A 20,973-nucleotide genomic window follows, 5' to 3' on the forward strand; every position below is an offset into this window, starting at 1 on the left:
CTTCCCCTAACTGTGCTAGAAATTTACCCTTTCATCTGCAATTAGTTGATATTTTAGGAAGCTTTCGGTTCTGGAAAAACAGAGGTGGACCAACGGGTTTCAGATGTGTTGGACCAGCGTGTTCTGTGCTTTTACCCTCATTCAGTTATCTGTCTTTGGAGCTGTAGTTGAAGGAAACTCCGTTTCTGATGGATCCATTCATGAGGGTTTTAGGATTCTCCCTTTCAATCTTTTCTCTGCTGAAGATAGTGTCCTGATCACTGTCAAACTCTGACTCGGAGACCATCAGACTGGAGTTGTGTTCTGTACTTCTGTGTTTTATACCTGACAATAAAAAAAGCAAAACAAGCTCTATTAGAAAGGTTTCACTTTTCAGTAACAACTAACTATTCTCGCTTCTGCTGTGATAGGAAATATAAGTGAAAACATTCTCTGTGATCCTGCATAACAGCATGTACCACGGCAACCACCGACGTAAGAACTGGCCCAAATATACAGTCGGGCAGATACTCTTCTGAATTCATTGCAGGCCCATCAATTTATGGCCCTGAAATGTGAATATATCCATTTAAATTTGACACCATTAGATGATCTGAGTACCTAGCTGATGTACATTTAATAGCTTGAATCTAGAAATTAGTCTGTCCGCTCAGCTATCTGACTAACATGAGCAGCAACAAAAGGACATGGTTTCTACAGAAATGTTATGTCTGTCTTTCTTGGACAGCAATTTCTCAGGATGACTTTATTTCCCTAGATTACAGCATTTCCCCTGCTTAAAACGGAAACTCAGGTGAATCAAAACGTATGTGAGCAGAGGGTAGCAGCTGAAGTCTACTGATGTTTAACAGGGCACTTCTGGGCCAGGAGGGAACAGCTCCAAATCAAAGTGTGTGCTGGGGAGGAGGAGTTACACACCTAATTTTCTGTGGGACAATTAGATGTTCTAAATGAAGATTAGCAAAGAAGCTCAGAACAGTGGCTGATGTCAACTCAAATACATTGACTGTAAGCTTGGTGGAACATGGCAGATTCCAGAGAGCCAAAGCACCTTCATCACCACAGAAGCAACCTAAGGCTGGACTTCCCTGCAGGCACCATACTTTGTAAATACAGGGACCACTGCATCCTACAGGACACAGGTGTATCACATTACTTTACAGCTGATTAAGTGCCACCACTAATTGTAAGCTTCCTTTGAAAACAAAGACATTTCCACCTGATGAGCACTACCCTAGAAAAGAAAGTCACAAAGCACAGTCAAAGATAAATACAATTCACTAAAAATGCTCTCTTTTTGTATTCCCAACCTAAACTGAAAAATGAAGATGGTCACATATTGCTCTCTAAATTTGCAAGGGAATTTATCTATATTGGCTTTTGCTGTTTTAGGTCAGCAACATAATTGCATTGTTTCTCAAAGAAAGAGAGAGCTAGGAGCACATGACACAAATCTTTATGCATCTCAGTTACCGTTGGTAGTAGCGTAACAGCCCTGGCTTAGTTTTGTAGCAGCGACACAGGAAAAGTCCTTCTGAAGTTCAAACACTCAGCATGGAACATGCAAGAAATAAGATGTGCTTTTCCATGTTCCTGTAACAGTGACAAGAGGAGTTAGCTGACCATCTAGTCCTTTCTCCTTCCTTCCCCTAACTGTGCTAGAAATTTACCCTTTCATCTGCAATTAGTTGATATTTTAGGAAGCTTTCGGTTCTGGAAAAACAGAGGTGGACCAACGGGTTTCAGATGTGTTGGACCAGCGTGTTCTGTGCTTTTACCCTCATTCAGTTATCTGTCTTTGGAGCTGTAGTTGAAGGAAACTCCGTTTCTGATGGATCCATTCATGAGGGTTTTAGGATTCTCCCTTTCAATCTTTTCTCTGCTGAAGATAGTGTCCTGATCACTGTCAAACTCTGACTCGGAGACCATCAGACTGGAGTTGTGTTCTGTACTTCTGTGTTTTATACCTGACAATAAAAAAAGCAAAACAAGCTCTATTAGAAAGGTTTCACTTTTCAGTAACAACTAACTATTCTCGCTTCTGCTGTGATAGGAAATATAAGTGAAAACATTCTCTGTGATCCTGCATAACAGCATGTACCACGGCAACCACCGACGTAAGAACTGGCCCAAATATACAGTCGGGCAGATACTCTTCTGAATTCATTGCAGGCCCATCAATTTATGGCCCTGAAATGTGAATATATCCATTTAAATTTGACACCATTAGATGATCTGAGTACCTAGCTGATGTACATTTAATAGCTTGAATCCAGAAATTAGTCTGTCCGCTCAGCTATCTGACTAACATGAGCAGCAACAAAAGGACATGGTTTCTACAGAAATGTTATGTCTGTCTTTCTTGGACAGCAATTTCTCAGGATGACTTTATTTCCCTAGATTACAGCATTTCCCCTGCTTAAAACGGAAACTCAGGTGAATCAAAACGTATGTGAGCAGAGGGTAGCAGCTGAAGTCTACTGATGTTTAACAGGGCACTTCTGGGCCAGGAGGGAACAGCTCCAAATCAAAGTGTGTGCTGGGGAGGAGGAGTTACACACCTAATTTTCTGTGGGACAATTAGATGTTCTAAATGAAGATTAGCAAAGAAGCTCAGAACAGTGGCTGATGTCAACTCAAATACATTGACTGTAAGCTTGGTGGAGGAGTTCCCAGCCGAGATAGAGAATGCTTACCATATTTGGGTCGTAGCTCCATTCTCTCCTGCTCATCTATGTTATCTAGGATGGTATATTTCGTTTTCTTTCTTATCTTTGTCCTCTTTCTGCTAAAGAGAAAGTCACAAAGACATTTAGTTCTCATGTACACACATAAATCTGCTCCCTGGCCCTTTTCATACACACAGCTACATACCCCAATATACAGAACCTCACTGTACTTTCTCACCTCCACTTAAAAATAGTTGTTCCAGTTCATACCTCTATAAAGCAGCTGTACAACATCGACCAGAGTGTATAATTTATTTTCTCTGGCTTTCTTTGTGTATCAGAGAAAGATTGACATGCTTTCCTAGGCCACAGGGGTTCAGTTTGTTCAATTTCACCACAGTAACTAGACACAAGGTAGATATATTCATTTATTTCCAAAGAAAACTTCTGTAAGAATTGGGTTATTCCCCATTTTTTTTTTTTGCATTTTTTTTTAACTGAGGGAATTTAAGTGGTGCTTGTCTGATTATGCTTACAGAGAAGGCCAGACAAAAATGGAGACTGTCTCACTCGTATAGATATATATATGCAGGGATAAAACCCTACTGGTTTGTAGGCAAATCCCCACCTGTTCTTCCTTCATTTAAATGGCAACTCATCAAAGCCTTTAAAACATCCAAAACTCCAGCCAAATCTTGGACTACGGTGTATCTTTCTCCTGTAGTTTCCACAAAGAAGAGGGCATTTCTTGCCATTCTGTCCTGTGCAAAATTTCCCTCCTCTTTTTCACACACATCTGTATCAACCAGCCCTCACTCTCTGCCACAAGCCACAGGAGGACAAAGGACAGAAGCAGATGAACTCCATAAACAATCTCTTTCTCATAAAGTCCACACAAGGCTCCACCCCACACTGTGGGGATGGAGTGGGACATACTTCTATTTAAACCTTTCTACCAACAGCAGCATTCCTTCAACCATAAAAAGGAAATCAGTATCAACTCCGACGCATTTCGAACAGCACCGTTTACATACTGCAAAGGCACTCAGGGAAAAGTTCAAAATCCAGAAGGATTCTGACACCGTTTCATTTTTGCTAACACCTGAACAAGCTATCTATTTGCTGGGCTTTTTAAACAGCACCAAAACCACTTGCTCTAGTGACAGAACTCGCAGGGGCTTGTCACTTGAAAGAGAATTTCTTATCTGCTCACTAGGAACGACCTGGAGGAGGAACAGAGAGGGAAATGACATACAGTAATAGGCAAAACTATTTAAAGAAAGAGGAAGCAAGATGTGTGACTGAGATCACTGGAGCACTCCTTGCCAGTCAGCCAGATGCAGCCCATGTGTTGGCCCATCCTGTCCAAGGTAGACACCAGGTTGGGAGCATCTCCCTTACCATGGCATAGAGCACCCCTACACCAGTGATCTTCAGGGCATGCCTCTCTTTTCTTAGCGTGGAGTACCTGCAGGACTCAGTGGGAGACCATGAAGATCTGCAGTCCACACTCAGCATTTTAACATAAATCATCTCTTAATATGAAAGATACTCCAATATAAGTTTCTTGGTTTGTGAAATGCAGAAGAGCACAGAGGCACAAATAGATACTTCTTTTTTCAACAAAAGCCTGCCTATACAGAAATAGCTTCTCACGTGTCTGAAAAGAGTTCAGTGGTTTAGTGCTAAGAACTGGACTAAAATGTGGCTGTTGTGTGCAGTTTTTGCATATACCCCATCGAAAAGAAACACAAATCATGTACCTTTTGCAGCAGCAGATGCAGAACCAGGCAAGCCCTACCATGACCACAGTCAAAATAAACACAGATACAGTCACATAGAGTATACTCCACTCTGAAAAAAGAAACACAACAGTGCTTTGCAGAGTAATACTGATAGGATAATTTCTAATACAATTCTATTAGAATAACCAGTCATGAGGAATGGGGAGTTGCAACAGAAACCCAGGAAAATTTAGCACCTTCGTATTCTTGGAAGAATCTCTAAAAATTCTTAAGCTTTCAGATTAAAAAAGCATGTTTGAAAATTTTCTTCCACTCCACTACCTTTTACTGTCCCAAGATACCTGAATTCTATGTGTGAACTGAAAGTCAAGAGGACATGGTTATGACCTCGGTTGTCATTCTCTGACTGAAATAAACATAGGTGTACCCTGGGTCCAGCATTTTAGTAGTGCTTTAAAAGAGCAGCAGATTGGAGATAGACCCTTCTACCCACACGTTTACATTTGTAAATCCAGGAAAACATGAGAAGGACACAGAGAGATGTGCAATAATGTGAACTCCAACCTGTGTGTACTCACTATTTTAGTGTTACTATCAGACCACAGAACAACACAGCATTAGGGCAGGGTTGCTGGAGGTCCCAGCCTCAGGCTTAAAACCTACTGTCCCATTTTGGTTGATCAATTAGTCTTTACTCTCTAACAGACACATGACCCATGGTTATTTAATGGCACATAACAAGCTTCATCTAAATTTCTGTAGATTTACTTGAAGATTAGTGCATTGCTCAGCAAATGTCTCCAAGCCTGCACAATACTAAGAGTTTGGTCTCTAATTGGTCTAATTCAAGTAGGAGACCAATTTAGTTAAATTAAAACTATTAAATATTTGAAATAGAGAGGCTTAGCTGATACTTTAGGTACACCACAAAATATAGACATGATTAAGCTGGCGAAACTAAATTGCGTTTCCCAGTACAACAGGCAAACTGAAAGAAACAGTGAAATTGATCCCCCCATTCTAACAGGAAATAATCAATAGTCTCACAAGATGACAAGTTATTCTTGTTGTTATTCCCACAACACCCAAACTCACCACAATTACTCTCCCCATCATTCAGGTAACGGTGAATCAAGTGTTGCAACAGAAACCCAGGAAAATTTAGCACCTTCGTATTCTTGGAAGAATCTCTAAAAATTCTTAAGCTTTCAGATTAAAAAAGCATGTTTGAAAATTTTCTTCCACTCCACTACCTTTTACTGTCCCAAGATACCTGAATTCTATGTGTGAACTGAAAGTCAAGAGGACATGGTTATGACCTCGGTTGTCATTCTCTGACTGAAATAAACATAGGTGTACCCTGGGTCCAGCATTTTAGTAGTGCTTTAAAAGAGCAGCAGATTGGAGATAGACCCTTCTACCCACACGTTTACATTTGTAAATCCAGGAAAACATGAGAAGGACACAGAGAGATGTGCAATAATGTGAACTCCAACCTGTGTGTACTCACTATTTTAGTGTTACTATCAGAACACAGAACAACACAGCATTAGGGCAGGGTTGCTGGAGGTCCCAGCCTCAGGCTTAAAACCTACTGTCCCATTTTGGTTGATCAATTAGTCTTTACTCTCTAACAGACACATGACCCATGGTTATTTAATGGCACATAACAAGCTTCATCTAAATTTCTGTAGATTTACTTGAAGATTAGTGCATTGCTCAGCAAATGTCTCCAAGCCTGCACAATACTAAGAGTTTGGTCTCTAATTGGTCTAATTCAAGTAGGAGACCAATTTAGTTAAATTAAAACTATTAAATATTTGAAATAGAGAGGCTTAGCTGATACTTTAGGTACACCACAAAATATAGACATGATTAAGCTGGCGAAACTAAATTGCGTTTCCCAGTACAACAGGCAAACTGAAAGAAACAGTGAAATTGATCCCCCCATTCTAACAGGAAATAATCAATAGTCTCACAAGATGACAAGTTATTCTTGTTGTTATTCCCACAACACCCAAACTCACCACAATTACTCTCCCCATCATTCAGGTAACGGTGAATCAAGTTTTCCATCCACAGCTGGTAGCAAATACAGCGCTTTGTTATGGGGTCACAGTGTCCATGTCCAGAACATTTTAAAAGACAGGCTAAGAACAAAACCAAACACAGGGTCAGTTGTGTGAAAGGACAATTTGTCATGCATCATCTTACTGTGAGATTAGAAAGCACCCAGTTCATAACATTCCGTTATTTTTTAAAATCTCCCTTACATTTGGTGTCATGGGTTAAACAGATTTACAGTTAAACAGTTAAACAGTTCAGCAGACTGCTGGCTATTGAAAGAAAAATAAGAATATATCTTAAGCCTACAATATTGAGAGCGTATGCAAGTCTGGAACAGTTTATTCTAACCAGAAATAAAGATCAGTTGAAACTGAGGAATTCAGACCTGCTTCTTTCTTTATGACATATTCCTAAGAACTTCTAAAGTACCTGAGAACTGAGGAATATCAGTGTTCTCAGGTACAAGACGACAAGCATCATGAACTAGAGTTATTTCAGTATTTTAAAACTGAATTAAAGCTTCTTAGGCCAGAATGTTTACATACCTCCCGGGCTTACAGTAGTAGCTATTGCTAGATTAATGTGTCACATCGGACTAAAATAAAAAGTTACTCCCCTTAAAACTTAGAGCAGCAGTTTTGCCATGTCAAGAAAAATGTTAATGCATATTTTCAAGTGATCCCTACGCATTTTGGTAATCAAGGTACATATACAAAGAACAAAAGTCCTTATCAACAGGCAAATACAGATAGAATTTACTACAGAATCAATTAGTATTTTACTGCTAGAGTTTGCTCACTTTGTTTGCATTTGCATGATTACATCCCGATTTTAAACTATAGAGAAGTTTTACCTATAACATTTAAGTATCATAAAGGGTTCACATTACTAGTGAAGTTCAAAACAGGCTTAGAAGTTCAAGCATCTTTTTGGGGAAAACCAAAAGTTCCTAACAAGAAACCCCAGCAGCCTGTCTACATTGTAAATATTAGAAGATTAGGTGGTAATACAGTGATCTCCAGACCATTTTGCCTGATAACAACAGACAAAATCAAGTTATAATATAAGTTTATTACTGAACACTACAGGCCTGGAAGGAACCAGAGACATGAAACAGCCTATATTATGGCTCTATTAAGTTTTGCCTATCTTCCAAAGATGGTATAAGAGGGGTATCTTTATCCTCATTGCCCAGGCTTTCCTGATGCAGACCAGGTTAAGATGCGCTTTTGCCTGCTGTTAACAGGTGATGTCTTCTTTTAAAAAAACACAAGTAACTGACACTACTACTACAAACAAACAAGCATTTTCATTATCCTCATCTTTCAGAAAGCTACATCCAAGCCCAAACACCAGAGGGCAGACAGAAAACCTTCATGCACTGTTTCCAAGTGCTGTGTCAGCCAAATGCCTGCAAAGTTCTGAGTTAACCAAGCACTATCCAAAACGTACCAGCTGTGTCAACCCGCAGGACTTTAAAAAGCAGAAAGTCAGCCTTCTCCTTCAAAAGCTGCACATGCAGAGTTCGTGAGACATCTGATGCCTTGATCACCTTGGAAGGATGCCCGTTCTGCACGTAGAACACAACCGCGGTGCTGCAGAAAGAAGAGCTGAGGTCATGACTGCTGTCAAAGATGACTTTTGTCAGGCATTCAGTTTACAGTCTTTGGTTGTGTTTGTTTCTGGAAAGCAAATGTCACCACTGATAACGATCCGGGAATTCTGTCCATGGATCAATCGACTCCATCCAAATGCCATGAGCTTCATTCTAGGCCAGGAGCACCAGCAGTTCTCTGGCTTCTCAGTTGCACGGAAGAAAGGTGAGGACAACAGCAAGTGTAATTCCCTCCCTTGGTCTTCCTGACTCTTGCTTTAAGAGAAGCATGTATACATTTGCTTTCCACGCTCTTATCTAGAACCTGTCACAAAGCACCCTGAAGCAGTTTGAGTAACTTTAGGCAGCTGAATTTAAGAGAAGGAAAAGCTCAGAAGCAAGGGAACCAGGGAATTTCATGTGGGAGCCCTCCCCCAAACCCCATCTTTTTAGGTTGGATGGTGTTTATCTCACATTGTATCAGACACTCAGGAAAAACTCTATTCAAAAAGCAGTAATTGGAAGCTGTGATTAAAAATATCCTAGCTATAAATGCTAGATTTTACAATCCATTTCTTTTTAATATTTAAGAGGTTCCCCGAGCGCTAAACAGGCAACAAAATGGGTTTTAAATTACTGAGTAGTTAACAAGAAGTAATTTAAAGATAACTCATGTCAACGGGTTCTACCAATCATGCTGGGAAGTTTCTCTGGGTACACAAAGCCATCTTTAGCCCTCTACACCAAGTAGAGGGGGTATATCTACTTCAGAGTAAGATACCACACTTTGGAGTATCCACTGTGCAGTTTTCTCTGCAAAAAAAATGGATTTTCACCACCAGTTACCTGGGGAAGAGTTTATAAAATACTTAGAATATCAAAACTTTAGAGAGTAAGTATAAGAGGGATAAAACAGGTTTGATGCAGCTGGAACCTTATTCTGAAATATACAATACTTGCTTCACTGTGAGAATGTCTGTCTCACTCCATCCAGCATTTGGGGAAAAATAATAGCACTGTGTGGAACAAAGATGCTGAAATATACACACACATTTCCTTTAAAGAAATAAATTTAAAAAAAACTATACAGAGAATTATTTTTTTTAAAAAAGCAAAACACTTCAGTTCTGAGACTCCAAAGAGCTTACTTCATCCATTTTCTACCACAACAGAAGAAATTCACCTTTTAAAGTATATACTGTTGAAAGCTATAGCATCTTTTGTTGTTGTCTTAGAAAATATAATTTTGCAACTAATTATGAGCTGTGAAAAAGTCAATGAAAATCACAAATCTTCCTGGAACAGCAGGATATCTTTCTACCTTATATCTGAGTAGGCTTGTATCTTCTGAACTTTGATATCTGAATCCAAAACATTCAGCAATACAGCCAGCTGTCTCACCAGGGTGTCCTTCTGCTGTTCACTCAGCTGTCCCACTCCAACTTGCAGAATCAGCTCCACCAGACCACTCCTTTTGGGATCTGACAGAAGAAGAACATGCTATTCTTTCAGAGCCTGGCAAATGTTTCAGTAACAACCGAAGACAACATGCAGTACTCCACATTAACACTGTATTTTCCTGCATAAGGCCCATATAACCCCATCCTTTTGTGTTCTTAGAAAAGTACTTAGCCTATATTTTCACATTCCCTCTGAAACAAATCTGGGAGGTCCTAAGATAGCAACGCAGCTTATCAGCTGAAATGAAGCACTTCAGCGTGCACTTCAGCTCAGTGTTAAACCATTTCTGCGCAGAACAGCAACTTCAGAGGAGGGTAACAAAGCTGGTGAGGGGTCTGGAGAATAAGTCTTATGAGGAGAGGCTGAGGGAGCTGGGGTTGTTCAGCCTGGAGAAAAGGAGGCTGAGGGGAGACCTTCTCACTCTCTAGAACTACCTGAAAGCAGGGTGTAGAGAAGCGGGAGTCGGTCTCTTCTCCCAAGTCACAGGAGATAGGACAAGACAAAATAGCCTCAAGTTGTGCCAGGGGAGGTTTAGATTGGATATGAGGAACAATTTCTTCACTGAAAGGGTTATTAAGTGTTGGAATGGGCTGCCCAGGGAAGGGGTTGAGGCACCATCCCTGGAGGGATTTAAAAGATGGGTTGACATAGAGCTTAGTGACATGGTTTAGTGATGGGTTTTAATCAGAGTTAGGTTGATGGCTGGACTAGGTGATCTTAAGATCCTTTCCAACCTAGAAAATTCTAGGATTCTGCTCCCCTAAATGCCACCATCTTAAGGACAGACATAAGCACTAGGTGAGTCTAATAACTCTTAAATTCTCTGCTAGTTATCTGATGCTGGCTACCATCCAGGAAAAGTGAGGCGAAGGAGGACTCATATGGCAGCATGCAAGACTGTGTGAGCAAGTCTAAATGAGGATGGTCAATCTGAAAAATATCAAATACGTTTACCTTCATAAACTGAGGGTTCCCTTAAATAATACTTGAACTTCTAGAGTGCCTTGCAAAAAAACCCAAGCTTCCCAGATATCCAATGAGAATCCTAGACCAATTATTGTGACTACATTCAACAATAAAGTGGGGAACAGACATAAAATCATTGGCCAGGAACCAGACAAACAAGAAATCTCTGACAGACCCAAGATTTCCGACTCATTTCCTGAAATCTCAACTTATGCTTCTATCACATAACCATTTATCCTGCGTTTGAAAACAAGCCTATATATGAGCAATACCAAACCAGAAAAGACAATTGAAACTCCCTGAAATTGTTTGAGGTTTGTTTTTGTCCTTCAGGATGAAGATAGGAAAACAAGCATAAGAGCACACTCTCAACCATCAAACACACAACTGCAGCAATTGCACCTAAACTTAATGCTCAGCTCCCATCTCTTTCCATTGGCCAAATGGATTAACCACCAGGAAAGAGGACCCAAACCCTATAGTGAATGAAAAATCAACAAAAATTGAATGAAAATCTTAACTAGGAAGTATGATCTATCTATATTTATGCTTCCAGTAAGGCAACGGTATAAATCGGTAGCTAAGAACCCTGACACATTGTCTTCTAAACACACTCAGGCCTATTGAGAGAACAATAAGAAGGCAGGAAAAGATCTGTTCGTTTTGTGTTTTAACTTGAGAGAACCTTGTCAACATTGAAATAAATAAGTGAAAAGGAAGGAGAACAAAGATGAGGTATTCACAACGTATCGATGACCTTTTAATTGTCATACCAGGCCGCACTTCAACAGTTGCTGAATCAATATCTGAGTCTCCTTTAGCATCCGTCACTTTCAAGTGAAACGTATAGGTTCCTTCTACCAGATTAGTCAGCTGCAGCACTGCTTCGTGGTCTGAGCCATGGATCACATCCTGCCAAAGAAAAAAGAAAAGGTATTGGGATGATAGAGAAACTCAAAGAAAGTCGCAGGAGTGGCTGTCAAGTTGCATATCTGGTACGACAGCGTGAGCTCTTGCTTTGGCTTTTAGGACAAAAATTACCTACCCACAGTTTATAGCAGAGTAACACAAATTTGGAAGAGGCAGTTAATGAGGACGTCTGCACAGTAAGGATATTTTCATTAAAAATAACCCAGACAGAACAGCTGACACACTCAAGTACTCATCTGCTTGAAAATCTGAGACAGTTACATTATTATTTCTCAATTGTACTCCAGTATCCTTAGTTCTGCTTTCTTAATTCCCAATTTATTTCCTTTCCTTGGACTTCATTTATTTCCAGCTATCATCTCTGCCAGCTATATTTAAGCTAAACCTCTTCAATTCTTCTCATACCCTCTTGTGAATCGCCTCTAGCAGCTTTGTTATCATTTTGCTGTTTTTCCTCTCCCAGTTCTTGCTGATTTCCCATTGCCTTCCAGACTGGGAAGTGCTGTCCACACCATTTTCTGCAGATCAGTAACACAGTTTTAGCAGCTGATATACAAACTTCAGTTTATCATGAGGTGCTTTCTGCTGTCTGCTCCCACTTAGGAGAGCAGGCTCCACTGACTTAATGACCCAGGTTATTCACTGTCATCTGCCAGGCAAGGTAACTACACACCTAGAACCAAACACCATTTTTATCTTAAACTGCAAGTTTCACCTCGTGTTACCAGACACAATTCCCTAATCTTCATGGGTACTTCTTGCTCTCTCAGACGTTTCCTCCTTTGGAGTATCTGGATTTCAGATGATTTTTCTCTCAAACACATCACCTTGGTACTATCACCAATTAAGCTCTTAAGAGACACAACTTTATTCTTCTGTCTTGAGTCCTTCCCAATTAAGTCCACATTGCTGCAGTGCTCCTACTTAACTACCATACTCTACAGTTGTACTGAAAATATCACAAGTCCCTGGAACTAAAGTGTTAGAGCAGGGGAGACAAACCAGAAACAGGCACCATGCCTCATGGCATCTTACAAGTCATACCTGCTTGCCCTGTGGCAGTGACGCTACATGCATAACAAGAGCCAAAATTGACTTGTGACAACCTTGAAGAAACTTACCCCAGCTGCTGGGCTTTGACCATCCCGAATCCACAAATAGGACACAATCCCCTGGTCATCAGCAGACCTTGAGCCATCCAAGGTAACAGAATTATTTGGAAGCACTAGAACATGCTTCCCACCAGCATGCGCCCGGGGTGGACTGTTGTTTTCTAGCCGTAAAAATAGTGGAGGAGAAGGATTTGCTTTCAAAACATGCAAAATGTGACATGCCATTGCCAATACACCCACACTGCAATTCTTTACCTGATGACTGCAGGCAATAACAACAGCATCTCATGTCAAAGGTACAGGGAAAGGATGAGTGGGTATTACAGAATTTTGGATTATTACAACCTGACAAAAGCAGAGCTGCACCACGAGGAAAATACCAATAAGAGGTACTGTCCAAAAAGATATTTTTCAAAAAGCATTGTGGGGTACTTTATTTACAGTCTCACAATAATTTAAGCATCAGATCTTTTCTAGTCAAGGGAAAATATTTTCTGCCTACTTAGAAACACAGCCCAGTACGAGATCACCACACTGGGCTCTTCTTGTCTTGAGAATCACTTATTACTGAACAGAAGCTTGTGTAAGGTCTCACACCTTCACAAAGCCTGTCCTTAGGCAACGTGGAATCGGGAAACTTAAGAGTAAACCCAGTTCCCAAATGCTTTTTGCTTACTGCTAGCAGTGAAATTAAGGCATGCATTGGGAGGATGCCAAAAAACACCAAAGAAACACAAACACATTCTCTTTGCAGAAATCAGACATCACTGACTTCTGTTTAGAACACAACTGATAAGACAGAGGTCCAAGAAGCTGTGAGGCTGAGTGAAATACCTTGCTGGTCTGAATATTAGGTTGGACATAAATAATTCAATTTTGGGCAGATCTCCAGGGCATTGGCCATAACTTTCTCTGTTCTCTGGTCCAAACAAGATTTGAGATTATTATGCCACCTTCTTTAAAAGGAGGCATAGGCCCACAGAGAATGCTAAAATCACTCCCTAAGGAACAATATGAGGAAATAGATTGTTGGATTATCACCACCTGCAAACCTGAGGATGTAATGTAACTCAAAGCTATTAAATCTGTCAGGAGCACCTGACTGTACCTGCGTCAGAAGAACAACAAAGCTGGTGAAGGGTTTAAAGAACAGGTCTTATGTTCAGCTGAGGGAAGTGGGGTTGTTCAGCCTGGAGAAAAGGAGGCTGAGGGGAGACCTTCTGGCTCTCTAGAACTACCTAAGACAAGGGTGTAGGCATGGTGGATGCTGGTATCTTCTCCCAAGTAAGAAGTGATAGAACAAGAGGAAACAGCCTCAAGTTGACCCAGGGGAGCCTTAGATGGGATATTAAGAAAAAATTATTCACTGAAAGGGTCGACAAGCATTGGAATAGGCTGCCCAAGGAAGTGGTTGAGTCACCATCCCTGGAGACATTTCCAAGACCTGTAAATGTGGTGCTGAGGGGCATGGTTTAGTAGTGGACTTGGACATTGGTCAGACTCAATGATCTTAAAGGTTTTTTCCAACCTAAACTATTCTAAGATTTGTGATCTCACACAAAAGGTATTATCCTAAAACCTCTTCTACAGTATGCATGGTGGTCAAAAAATAATGAAAAAACCACCACAGCAACTGTTTCTCTGTATAAAAAAAAAAAACCCAAAACAGAATAAAAACTTAACATTGAAAGACTGTATTTAAGTGGAAATTGATACACTTTGAGACCTCTCTTCTTTGACGTTACTTAAAACCCAATAAAATTGCTTTTCTGCCAAAGCTTAACTTTGAGAATAAAATAAAAACATATCCTCAACGAAGTAGACACATCCTAGTCAAAAACAGTATTTTGGAGCATTTTTGTTACAACTAATTCTGCATATATTTAAGTGCAGCAAGCGAAGTTAATCCTACCAGCCACTCACAATAGCAGTAACTATTCTTGAATACCCTTGAAATAGGACAACAAATACATTATCCCTTTCTGTTCTGTTCTGATTTCCATTACAGTCTGTCAATTAACTGGTGAGTTGCCTACACTATGCCAAGAAGCAGCAACTAAGCTTACCTTCCTTCACAGTAATGGACAGCACAGATGCACTGCTCAAGCCCTGTTGGTCTTTCACCGTCAGCCGGAAGCGATAGGTACCAACCTGAAGACCAGTCACAGTTGCTACTGCTTTGTCACCATTTTCCATCTGTACGGAGCTTGGTCCACTGAAACAAAACATCTCAGAAAAATAATCCTGCACAGCCAGCAAAATTGTTCTTTCAGCAGAATCACTTATGCCATTTGCTTCTATATATATTGTTCTACCATCACTATAAGCACTGATGGTTAAGAAGTATACGAGACGTGAGTTTACCGCAGAAAATTCATAAATCCTTTTTTTTCAAGGCATTCAAAGCACCCAAGCATCACATACCCAGTTACCAGAAGATCAGAAAATGAACCCCAGAAGCCCAGTCTCCTTGCTGTTCTGTTTCATGGGAGCATGCAAATAGTGCTGCTTTCAGAGGCACTCACAACGCGTACAGGGTGCCAACAAGCCTCTTCTTGTACCAGATGTGACAGTTACATGAGATAGTACCTTGCTCTTTTATTAAGAATCAAATAGCTTTGCACATAAATATACAATTACAAACTTCTGTACAGCATTTTCAATCATTGTTCAAGAGTGCTTTAGTCACTTACTATTGAAAGCTCAGGCTAAATAGTTCGTCAATATGCTTTATTGTTTAACAAACAAGTGACTGAGACACCCTAGTTCCAAGCACTGATGGGAAAGCTTTGTACATTACAGGAGAGCACCCAAGCCTGTTACTTGCTTTTTAACAGAAGACATGGAAGTTCCTGTCATTTTCTCTTAACTTTATAACAGTAGGCCTCAAAATGACACATTGCAAAACATAGGCAGAGATTGCCTAAGCTTTCCAAATTGGACTTAAAATTCCTGTCTCTTACCCTATTACCACCTGAGCTGGAAGATCCTCAAAGCAGTTCTCAGTGTCCCAACACAATTACCTAAGAGACTCTGGCACCCAATGCCTTTCACTTTGTTCTCCCTTTTACTGGAGATCAGTAAAATCTCTAGATACCTGATATTTTCCCAATGATAGAAGACAATGCCTTGGTCATCTTGGCTTTTGCTTCCATCCAGTGTAGTACTTTCTACTGGGAAGGTCAATTCCTTGTCAGGGCCAGCCACTGCCACTGGAGGACTGTTATTTTCTGTAAAAAGAACAAGGTACCATTGCACAGACACTTCCAATTCATGTTCTTGATTTCTGCAGTAAGTGCCCGCCGTAAAGTTTTCCCAGAAGGGGTCATCTACAAAAGTATGTGTAATAAGCAACAACAGGAAGATAAAATGGCAGAATGTGAAGCAAGAAGGCAAACACATTACAAAAAAAAGCATAAGAAAAACAAAACAAAACAAAAAACAAACAAACAAACAAAAAAAACAAACAACATCTCAAGAGGCCTGGACCATTTGGGCCAAATTCATCACTCAGCTCCCAAAATCTAAATAAACATGTGAGAGATGCAGCTTTTGAAAATTCCTTGCTTGGAACTTTTCCCTAGAAAGTACAAGATAATTCACCACTCAGCTCCCAAATCTAAATAAACATGTGAGAGACGCAGCTTTTGAAAATTCCTTGCTTGAAACTTTTCCCTAGAAAGTACAAGATAATTCAATTCACCAAGGATTTTTGAAGGAGAACTGCAAAACAATAAGAAAAGAGCAGAGCACTGATTGATACCCTGAGCTGCTTTGCAAAACAGACTTTGTAGGATATTAAACTCAAGAGCTACATTTTAGCTTCCAGAAGGACACTCAAAGACACCTCTGTGCAAGTTGCCCTACGTGATGAGGCTGGTGTGAGCCCTCAGGATTACCACCTGGACTTTTTATGATTCCACACTTGTTCTAACTGTTTGCTTTGACGGAAAACAGAGGTGGAAGAGTCCTTGATGCAGGGACACGGGACATCTAGACTGCCATCTCAGTGGTGCAATGCAGGGAGATGAGGCATTTGAGGACAGCGCTAAGGCATCAGGCTGACCCACCCCTGAGGGACCCAGACGTGCCTGCAGCAGACTTACCAGGCTGTACGATCAGTGTCACCTCAGCGGTGGAACGCTGCCTCGCAGAGTCTGTGACAGTCAGCTGAAATGTGTAATCTCCTTCCTGCATTGCAGATAACTGGAGGTACGGCGTCCGCACTCCCTACACGGCGTTTATAAAGGCAGAGAGAGTGAGATAAAACAGAAAGGCTCATGGCTCATGAAAGTTGTCACAGAACAAACACGAAGAAAAGATAAAATTTGTTTTAATTCACAAATTCAGCGTTTGAGAAAGCAGCTTAAGCACCTTGTGGACAAAGAGAAGACTTAAAATGTGATGCACAGATGTAATGTGTTTACTATTACAATTATCCCTACCAACCCTAGGAACATCTGATATAATAAACCTCAATTTCTTATGTTGGTATTCTTGCTGCATTTCTGAACAACAATAATTGTCAAACACATAGAACATGTTTCCTCGTGTTTAGGGCAACGAAGCTGGTGAGGGGTCTGGAGCACAAGTCTTACGAGGAGAGGCTGAGGGAACTGGGGTTGTTCAGTCTGGGGAAGAGGAGACTGAGGGGAGACCTTATCGCTCTGTACAAGTACCTGAAAGGAAGCTGTAGAGAGACGGGGGTCGGTCTCTTCTTCCAAGTTACAGATGCCAGGACAAGGGGTAATGGCTTCAAGTTGCGCCAGGGGAAGTTCAGGTTGGATATTAGGAAACATTTCTTTACTGAAAGGGTTATCCAGCATTGGAATGGGCTGCCCAGGGAGGTGGTGGAGTCACCATCTCTGGAGGTATTTAAGAAACGTGTAGACATGGTTCTTCAGGGCATGCTCTAGTGCCCAAGATTACTGGTTTGTGGTGGGGTGCTGTGTGGGTGGGTGATGGTTTTTGGTTTGGTGGTTGTTGTTGTGTGTTTAGGTGGTGGGTGGTGGTTTGTGTTTTTTGTGGGTTTTTTTGTTGGTTGGACTCGATGATCTCTGAGGTCCCTTCCAACCACTACGATTCTGTGATTCTGTTAGAGACAAAGACAACAGAGCTTTCCAACCCTGTGCAAGGAGAAACAGACATACCTGCATCGCCACAACCTTGCCTTTGCTTTTGGGACTGAGTGACCATTCATAGCTGACAATTTCATGGTCATCGCTGCTCTGGTTTCCATTCAACGTGATGAAGTTCTGGGGCAAGGTGACTGCCTGATTAGGTCCTGCATTGGCTATAGGTGGGTAATCCACCGGTTTGTTGACAGTCAGAGATGCAATGGTGGAGTTGGCTGCTCCATCTGAATCAATCACTGTGAGTCTACAACAGAAAAAAAAAAATAAATACTGGAAATCTGTTAAGATGGACTTCTGCCAAGCCCTAAATTCAAAGATTAACATTTTCTGGCACTTTTTCAAACACCACCTAAAACAGAGCCCCTGATTAGACTATACAAATTCCTGCTTCAGAAACACATATTCCTCAACAAAGGTAGGAAAGAAATTCAGAAGACTGTTTTCAAACACAGCTTTCAACCTCTAATGAAAAAAAACCCAAACCCAATACTGGATCCCAGATGAAACCCTTTACCTGCAGTCAATGGCAACTTCATCAAACAGATTTCTTTTATTCAAACAGAATTTATCAAACAGAATTCTTTAAATAATTTACTTAGTAAAAACAGGGATTTCATTCATCATCCACAGTGGGGCAGTCCCTGTTAACATCTACAAGCAAAACTACTCTGGGTGTTCAGAAGCTCTGCTTACAGTACAGTAGTAGTTCCTTACTTGCTATGTCTTTGTGGCACGCTATTACTAATTTTAATGGAGTTTAGTATCAGCTCAGATTTTTGAAGATGTCAAGTCACAAAACTAATATAGTGCAGGGTTTAAAAAAAAAAAAAAAAAGCACACTAGTGCCTCTCAGAAAGACAATGACAAATCATTTTAAAATGAGACTGCTGCAGACACCTGAAAGTAAAGAAAAGCTGCCCTCCATGGAACGGTAACCAATTACGTCCCTAATTCACCTCTGTTGTGAAAAACACAGACAGCTGACCACATGGATGGGAACCCCTCTTGAAGCCTTGCCCAACTTGGAACAAAACTTGTGCTCATTAATTCTGTCATTAGGGAACACATAGTTTTGCAGTGGATGCACATCCATGCGTATCAGGAGCACTAGATTTCATTGACCAGCTAATTTCCTGTAAGCTTGAGCACACTGCTCCATTGCTTAAGTACCTCTGCCTCCCACAAAGGTGCACAGATAGAGCAAGTGATTTCTTAATTCCCTAGGGTTTGGAGCACACTTAGAACATTGCCTGTAAGCAAGCTCTGCCCTTTTTAATACAGAAAAAAATCCTACGCTTATTTCCGCCACTGTACGATATGGAGCAATTCCAGTAAAGAACACAGAATGGAAGTTGAAGCCATGCAATTTTTGGCAAAGCTTACACAAAGCAACACATTGAATGTATATATGTACCCTGGCTTCTACTTTCTGCCGATGCTACACTGATACATAATATATTTAATTGGTAAGCTGTTACCCACTGGCAGCCAAATAACAGAGGCTGGGTCAGCGGGAAGTCTGCCCTTGCATAGACCAAGCTTTATGTTAAAAAGCTTAGAAAATGAATTCTGATTTTAATTAAAGCACCCAGAACCGCAAATATTGCTTCCATTGTCTGGACAAAATCCAGCTTCAGCAACACATAAATGGAGGAAAACAGTAGCAAGGCAAAGGTTTTTATGAAGAATAGAATGACTCTTATTAAAATCAGCACACTTATGACTCTTATTAAGATCAGCCTTGCAAGGATCAGTCTTCCAATACTGTTCTGTCTGCCCCCACCCTTCAGGGGATGACTTTCTCAGCCTGACTGCAGAGTATCATCTCAGGACACTTGTCAACTTCTAAGTTGGGGGAAAAAAAGTTATGTCACTGTTATCGTTGCTGGGAGTGGGAGGTATTTAATTTCTGATACCTTGTTTTGCATCATTTTGCACTATAAAGTATCACTACACCAGTATCACAAAACCACTTGTTAGGCACTTTTTAACAGAATTGCTCCCTATGTCTCTCCACTGTGCAAAATGAAGAGTAGCAGCATGCAGAAGAAAAACAAAGTTTTTTTGTTTGAGGGGGTACATACGCGCACTAAGAGAAACAAACATTTATCTGACATCACAGAAATAGTTAAAAACCCTGAGGAAAACATCTGTGCAGGTACCTGAAAGTGTAGTTTCCAGGAACAAGGTTAGCCAAGTGCAAAACAGGTGTGTCAGCAGATGCCTTCTGCTCTCGCAAAGGACCTTTAATTTCCTCCCAGTGGTAACTCACTATCTTCATATCATCTATACTTTCTATATGCATTAAAAAAGAAAAAAAAAAAAAAGAGCATCAGTTTCTTGTGGCAATTACTGGAATGAATAGTAAAGTCTTTCATGAACTGATACCTAATTGGTTTTCTACAACTATTTTTTCAGGCATATTTGAACCGGGTTCTCATACCATAGCTGCTAAACCACAGATTTCAAGTTACATTTGGTATCGTTTATCTAAACAAACAGAAAATTCTTCACACACACACACAAAAATATTAGTCTCAGACTCTGCACATTCTAATTTGTCTGCATTAAAAAAGAAAAAAAAAAAAAAGAGCATCAGTTTCTTGTGGCAATTACTGGAATGAATAGTAAAGCTTGTGGCAATTACTGGAACAAATAGTAAAGTCTTTCGTGAACTGATACCTAATTTGTTTTCTACAACTATCTTTTCAAGCATATTTGAACCGGGTTCACTTACCATAGCTGCTAAACTACAGATTTCAAGTTACATTTGGTATCGTTTAGTGGCAATTACTGGAATGAATAGTAAAGTCTTTCATGAACTGATACCTAATTGGTTTTCTACAACTATTTTTTCAGGCATATTTGAACCGGGTTCTCATACCATAGCTGCTAAACCACAGATTTCAAGTTACATTTGGTATCGTTTATCCAAACAAACAGAAAATTCTTCACACACACAAAAATATCAGTCTCAGACTCTGCACATTCTAATTTGTCTGCTCTCAGTAATTAAGAGCGTAGCTATGACACCTCATCATACCCTACAGCTCCCTACCATGTCCCCAGCTGGACTGGCACAGACACCTTCTAGCCAGGGCAGGAAGAAGCCACAAGAGTGGCTTCTTAATGACACTGTATCTTAATCCCCATGCAGAAGGCTGCATTTTATCACTTTTTAAACTCATTAAAATAATTTATAACTGGACTCAAATCCCTGAAGTGAATCACAATTCAGGGAACTTCCGAATAGAGTGAGAAGAAACTATTTCACTTGTAACTGACAAATAATAA

At 40.4% G+C, this 20,973-nt stretch overlaps 1 protein-coding gene across 4 annotated transcripts in view; it reads right to left on the reverse strand.

The window, feature by feature from the left end:
* Positions 1–1,027: 1,027 nt before the first annotated feature.
* Positions 1,028–20,973, reverse strand: part of KIAA0319 (KIAA0319 ortholog) — a 56,489-nt gene continuing 36,543 nt past the window's right edge. For 2 of the 4 annotated variants that reach the window (XM_014940742.1, XM_014940745.1), the window contains 13 exons: positions 19,842–19,974; positions 17,695–17,923; positions 16,651–16,774; positions 15,642–15,774; positions 14,611–14,759; positions 12,554–12,705; positions 11,276–11,414; positions 9,397–9,556; positions 7,934–8,076; positions 6,442–6,564; positions 4,433–4,523; positions 2,697–2,788; positions 1,028–1,967 (listed from right to left, as the gene is read on the reverse strand). In XM_014940742.1, coding sequence (XP_014796228.1) covers positions 1,789–1,967; positions 2,697–2,788; positions 4,433–4,523; positions 6,442–6,564; positions 7,934–8,076; positions 9,397–9,556; positions 11,276–11,414; positions 12,554–12,705; positions 14,611–14,759; positions 15,642–15,774; positions 16,651–16,774; positions 17,695–17,923; positions 19,842–19,974 — 1,847 coding nt within the window. In that variant the 3' untranslated portion in view covers positions 1,028–1,788. Of the gene's footprint in view, positions 1,968–2,696; positions 2,789–4,432; positions 4,524–6,441; positions 6,565–7,933; positions 8,077–9,396; positions 9,557–11,275; positions 11,415–12,553; positions 12,706–14,610; positions 14,760–15,641; positions 15,775–16,650; positions 16,775–17,694; positions 17,924–19,841; positions 19,975–20,973 lie in introns of those variants that run through there. The other 2 variants (XM_014940743.1, XM_014940744.1) reach the window with 2 other exon arrangements.

The sequence above is a fragment of the Calidris pugnax genome, unplaced genomic scaffold, assembly GCF_001431845.1.
Source record: "Calidris pugnax isolate Ruff unplaced genomic scaffold, ASM143184v1 scaffold8, whole genome shotgun sequence".
NCBI lineage: Eukaryota > Metazoa > Chordata > Aves > Charadriiformes > Scolopacidae > Calidris > Calidris pugnax.